The sequence below is a fragment of the Fringilla coelebs genome, assembly GCF_963513975.1.
Source record: "Fringilla coelebs genome assembly, chromosome: 6".
Classification (NCBI taxonomy): Eukaryota; Metazoa; Chordata; class Aves; order Passeriformes; family Fringillidae; genus Fringilla; species Fringilla coelebs.
In genome coordinates, this window is record NC_140034.1 from 62,838,755 (window position 1) to 62,845,005 (window position 6,251).

General features: G+C 49.8%; 1 protein-coding gene across 4 annotated transcripts in view; it reads right to left on the reverse strand.

Annotated features, from left to right (window-relative positions):
- USP47 (ubiquitin specific peptidase 47) overlaps positions 1 to 2,318 on the reverse strand; it is a 50,516-nt gene extending 48,198 nt beyond the window's left edge. For 3 of the 4 annotated variants that reach the window (XM_084208499.1, XM_084208500.1, XM_084208498.1), the window contains exon 1: positions 2,067 to 2,252. In XM_084208499.1, coding sequence (XP_084064625.1) covers positions 2,067 to 2,105 — 39 coding nt within the window. In that variant the 5' untranslated portion in view covers positions 2,106 to 2,252. Of the gene's footprint in view, positions 1 to 2,066 lie in introns of all 4 variants that reach the window. The other variant, XM_084208497.1, reaches the window with a different exon arrangement.
- Positions 2,319 to 6,251: the final 3,933 nt, after the last annotated feature.

Here is a 6,251-nt window from a genome sequence, read left to right on the forward strand (position 1 = left end):
CTCCAAACGATCTGCTTTGCCTCCAACTGCTCCTAGGGGCATAATAGGAATATTTAGGAGCAGGCTGTTGGGAACTTAGAGGCTTGGAGAATTCTGTTTACTCATAACTCAGAGTTCTCTGCAATGGGACTGTTAATGAATCTCAGAAGGACTTAATGGGAATGCTGCAGTGTAGCATTTGTTAAAACTCCCTGTCACTAAAAAAAAATGAGGATATACTGAAAAACACTGGAAAAGTTGAAGAAAAACTTCTGTTACAACATATATATAGATATAACCAGATGAACTTAACACAAGCAGTTAATCTGTTTTCTTTCTCAATTTGATTTCATTAATATTCTGTTCAGTTTCATTTATCTTAAAAATGCAAAGAGACACAACAAAGAACTTGACAAAACTTGCTGAGAAAAAACAACTCCTCTCACTAGCATTATCAATGTACAAAGTTTATAGAGTTCACACTGTTTGTTAAAGATATCCATATCTATAATCACATATATTCATCTTCCTTTCCCCGTACTTCCCCCCCTACAGATAAAAGTGCATTCAAAAGCCTCCTCCAATGAGTCAGTTAAAAATACACATCTGAATCATAAGTATATTCTGAATACAACTCTAAAGCCAAGGGGGATACTATTAATACATATAACTAAAGACAGAGCCTTGGCTAGCTGCTTTTATTAATATCTTGTCTATTCCACTTAACTACAGCTACTGCCACAATGTTTCCCCTGCCACTATCCATTATCTGTTTCTTTGGTTTTAAAATGAAATCTTTAAGTATATCAGCTACTCTGTCTTCTGACCCTAGTTTTATATTTGTGAAGATTTTTGTTAAAAGCTAATATATTAGTATTTTAGCTACTACATCTCTTTTTTAAAGTTTCTGGAGATTTCACTTTCCTGTAAAAAGACAAAATATAGTCTTTTAAACCTCAGTATTTTAAGAAAGGAAACGAGTCAAGTTACCTTTTTCTACATATATACTGTGTTTACATGCACAACTGCCTGCACAAGAAATTGTTTCTAATATTCAGTGTTATTTGCTTCCCAGATCTGCATAAGGATACCATTTAAGGATCAGCACCTCATTTTGCTAAGCTCCACAAAAACGAAGCCCTGGCCTGACAAAGCTTCCCGTAAGAACACAGGACGGAACAGGTAAACGTAACAAACACTGACTTTGACGAAAACTCCGGGAAGGGTTTGAGTTATTTATCAGAACTGCAAAACTGTCAGAAAAAGTTGGCAAAATGTGTACCTGCTCAGGAAACAAAGTTTCTGCCGATACTACTCTACCAGTAGCTGTTTCCAAACATTTTATGCCATCACTCGGACTCCTTCCTCTGCACAGTATCGCTCCAACTTGACACGTGTCATTCGCCTATCGCTGCAGGACAGAGGCTTCGCCTTCCTCTTTCACTCGGGCTCTTATCTCTAGCCTATGGCCAAAAACAAGCCTTTCCCCTTCTACCTACAGCAGGGGAGAGATGAGGGGCCCAGAACAGAGGAAACAAGCCGCTGCTCAACCCGTTCCCTCCGGCAAACACTGCCGCCCGTTCTGCCCCGCTCCAGGAGCCGCCCCGCACCCGGCCCAGGTCCCTCGGCCGAGACCCGCCTGGTTACCGGCGCCGGCTCCCTGCTCTGCCCCTCGGCGCGGGGCCCTGAGCCGCAGCCCCGCGGGCCGGCAGGAGCGGCCGCGCTGCCTCCGGCCCCGTGACACCGGAGCGGCCCGGCCTGGCCCGGCCCCGCCGCGCAGGCCGGGCTCCCTGCATGCCGCGGCACGGACAGGTGCAGCCCTCGGGCCGCCCGGGGCCCTGCGCAGCCCGGGCTCAGCCCCAGCCTCCTCCTCCTCCCCTGGCCAGCCCCTTTACCCGCGCACCACCATCACCCCCGGCCCCGCACAAAGACAGGCCCGTGTCCGCCGGGCCGCGCTCGGAGGGAGCGGAGCCGAGCCAGGCCGGGCCGGGCCGGGCCTCCTCCACTCCCTCCTCGGGCGGCGCCGGTGCCCCGGGCCTCCTGCCCGCCGCCGCGGCCACGGCCGCCGCCTTCATCTCCCGCCTCACCTCTTTGGGGACGAGCTGGTTCTCCTCGCTGGGCACCATGGCCGGTGGCGCGGCGCGGAGCCCGCAGCAGGCTGAACCGAGCGCCGTCGTCAGCAGCAGCGGGAGGCGGGGGGACGCCCGCGGCTCATCCTCCCCCTTCTTCTCCTCCTCCTGCTCCTCTTCTTCTTCTTCCTCTTCCACCTCCTCCTCCTCTTCCTCCGCTTCCACCTCCTCCGCTCCCGCGGGCAGCGCCGCGGCCCCGCCCCGCCGCCAATCCATGGCAAAATGGCCGCCGGCGCGGTTCTCGCGAGAGCCGCCCCACCCCGGGCTCGCTGCGCTCCGCCGCGCACATCGCCTTCGGCCCGGCAGCGGCGGGTCCTGGTCCCGTACTCGGGCTCGGGCCCGGTCCTGCTGCCGCTGCCGGGCACGGCCGAGCCGCGCGGTGTTCACCGAGCACGAGGGGCGGTGTCGGAGCCGCAACGCGGAACCTCCGTGGGCGGCCGGGCTCGAGCTGCCCCGCGCACGGATTATCAATGGCGCCGGGCCGCCGCGGCTGCCCCGTCACGTTTTGCGGCCCTGGGAAGCGGCATGGGGCGCCCGGGCCTGCGGGGGAGCAGGGAGGCAATAAATGGAACGGGCGCCGTCTGCGGACTTAACTAGGGAAAGACCGCACGTGCCGCGGTGGTGTTCGGTCAGGGGGTGGACTGGGTGATCTTAGGGCTGTTTTCTAAGCTAATGGAGCACTAATGGAGCACTGGGAGGCGAGCGAGGAGGGAGCACGCCGGGGCCACTGCCCCAGCTGCGGCTCGGGGCTCGTCGGCACACGGCCGGGGGTGCTCCGGGAGCGGGGCTCGGACTTGGGCCGTCCGGGGGTGCTGAGGGAGCGGGCCTCGGAGCCGGGCCGGCCGGGGGTGCTGAGGGAGCGGGGCTCGGAGCAGGGCCGGCCGGGGGTGCTGAGGGAGCGGGGCTCGGAGCCGGGCCGGCCGGGGGTGCTGAGGGAGCGGGGCTCGGAGCAGGGCCGGCCGGGGGTGTTCAAGGAGGGGGACTCGGAGCCGGACCGGCCATGGGTGCGCTCGCAGCCGGTCTCGGAGCTCGTCAGCGCCCAGCCATGGGCGCGCTCGGAGCGCCAGGCCCGGCACAAGAGCTCCGTGCCCTCGCAGCGCTCCCCCAGCGGCCCTCCCGGAGCCCCGGGCTGCAGGGGCACCGGGGGTTATCTCGGTGTGTTTCCCTCGCTCCGTTACAGTGATGGTGCCAGCTGGAGTGGACGCGTAAGCACAGCCTGCTCCCGCTGGCATGCGAGCCCGTACTGGCGCCCAGAAGTTGTTCCTTGAAGTCATGCGATGGAGTTCGGCGTGTGCTCGCTGTAAATCCGAGGTTGATAGCTCCTTTCCAAACCGAGTGCAAGGCTGTTTCTGTGGCATTGATTAATTGTTGATTTTTGTCGACAGCAAGCTGGTCTATATCTGGTTTTTTGTGCCACCTGAAACACACTAAAAGCCAAATCACTAGAATGACTAAAACACACAACTAGAGGGAAAGTCGTTGATGTCTCCTTCACTGCAAAATAGTTTGTAAGTGAATAGCATTCTACTTGGCTAATGAACGATGCTATTTGGTAGCTGTACTTTTCTGCACAACTGTTTTTCATATTATTTTAGTGTCCTCTTGTGGAAAAGTGCAGTACTGAGGGTAGTTTTTGGTTTGTGTCCATGAAGTTTTGGGGTAACTTTTGAAACCCATTGCACTGGAGGCTACTGAAGATTTGATGAAGTTAAATGATCTCATCTCCCTTTTCATGTTCAAAGTATGTAACTTGTCAGGTTCCTCTCTGCTTTCACAGAGAAAAGTGGCATCTTTTAGAATCAGAATATGTTGTTAGTGTGTCTATTAATATAGTATATCAATGCTTCAAAAAAAGGCTTCAAAATGGTAATTTCTGTAAATGACATCAGTGGTTTTATTTTCCTCTTTCAAGTATGCTGTGGAAGTGCTATATTTCTATTTTTGTTGTGGTTTGTTTGTTTTTTTCTTAAATTTTTGCTCCTTGAGTTAAGCACAGAAATCCACTCATTGAAAAACTTAAAGCAGTTTTGAAGTATATTTCTAACCTGTTTTGCATGATATAACTTAACGGGTTCAAGTTGTTTATCTTGTAAAGGTCAGAGGGTTCTTTAGCACAGGAGGTCTTGCCCTCTGGGTTGAAATATGTTGGACCTGAAAGCCCCTTGTCTTAGACCTTTGAGCTCTGTTATGATAAAATCAAGTACTGAGACAGGAACCTGCGAGTCCCTTGCTGTTAATGTTACTTCATGTTAGCACAGGGTTTTGTAGAGCTACCCCTCTTCAAGAGAAGGAAAAAATATCTAGAAATAGGGGTGGTTTTAATAGGAAAGGCAGTATGAAATAAATGAACTTGTGTTGTTCTGAAAAGAGGTATTTTACTCATACTTGTCAGCTGTGTTGTGCCTTAAAAGGTTTGGGATTTAGTTGGGGTTTTATTTGAGGGAGACTTCTGTAAGCATCTCGGTAGGAGAAAAGATATAACTGCAGAAGTGAGAAATGATGTCAAGATCTGTAGCTGCTTGAAGGAACACAGCTGCCTGGGGATCTCCAGTTGTCCAGAGGTGCCCAAAGGTCCAGGAGATTAGTGAGCAGGTGCTTGAGTTGAAGAGCCAAAACAGAGCCAGCCTTCCAGTGCTGTAATTTCCCCTCTCCCCCCACTCTGGGGACACACCCCACAAAGCCTCTCAGACTTGGAGGATTCTTCCTCTGGGTTGTAAGGAATCCAGGATTCAGGGACAAGAAGCTTTCAGAGATGTTACTTTGGAAAGTTCTTTTGACTCTCTAAAATGTGATGTTCTTACATGTTATTTTTTGCTGCTGTTTTGTGCATAACAAGGGAAAAAGCTGCACAACTCAATGACTTTATTTGAAATGTATTGTTCTATTAGAATAAAGAGGTAGCTACCACAAATATGTGCCTGCTAGGTAAGAATCAGGAGTTGTTTTTTTAAGAAATACTTTGTTAGATCCTCCTGTCAACCTTTAAAACTGTGCAAACATCCAGTGTAGCATGTGTGCATAAAACATCTTTAATGGAGTAATAATGCCTAGTTAATAATTAAATCTCCAGGAGCTTTTGTAATTTGTGGATGCTACAGCATTTAATCTCTTTATGTGAGACTTCTTAAAGAGGAATATTCAGTATTTGAATTTTGTGAAGGGAATCCTGGCCTTACATAAAGGCTCATTTAATATAGCACAGGTTTAAGGAGAAAAACTGATGTCTCAAACTGCAGTTGATGCTGGATTTGCAGGTACAGGTAAATTTGTTGGGCTGTTGATTGTCAAACTTGCTCAGAGACACATTAATGAGAGTCACAAGTGCTGCAGTGTGTCAGTTTTCAGTCAGTACAACGCTTGTCACACTAATGTGTGCAATGGAATGATGGAAATACAGTTAATGCACTGTCAGTGTGCTGAAGTAAACAGCAAACCTCTATTTTAAAGGATACTGAACTTGTAAATTAGTCTGTAGGAATGGCATACCTCTTTTAAGATTGTGCTCTTATCATTCCTCCTTCTCTGTAAGGAGTCACTGAATCTTGTCCCAAGATTTGACAAATAATTATTAAAGTTTTGAAGAAAGTTCTAAGAATGAAATGGAGTGCTGCCATCTAGCTCTTTCATATGTGCAGTTAGATGCTGTAAACTGATGTCTTTCCCAAAGTAATGTTAGCCTACCTCTTTGAAATGGAAAGCCTGTGGGAAGAGGGTTGTGTAGATTAATGCCATGGATTTGGAATGGTCTTCTCTGAAACTCCTGGTTTTGATTTTTCAAATAGGCTGTCAGGGGGAGATCCATGTCCTGTTTCAGAGGTAGAGCCAACTTGCTTGGTTTTTTCTGTATTGTCCTGTTAAAAACACCCAACCAAACAAAACCACAAAAAAACCTCCTTCCCACCAACCAACCAAAAAAGGCCAAAAAATCCCCAAACCCTCAAAACCCCTAAACCTGAAGCTTGCAGTCCTTGGCAAGGTGCTGCCATTTCCCCCAAATGTCCCAGCCCTTGTGCGTTTGCCAGCAGCGTTCACTCAGAGCTCATCTGCACTGTCAGCACTCTCAGAAAATACAGCTCAAGGCCTCTTCCCTTTTCAATCTTTGGCAATTCCACATCTGCTGATAGAAGAGGAGATGTGTGAAAG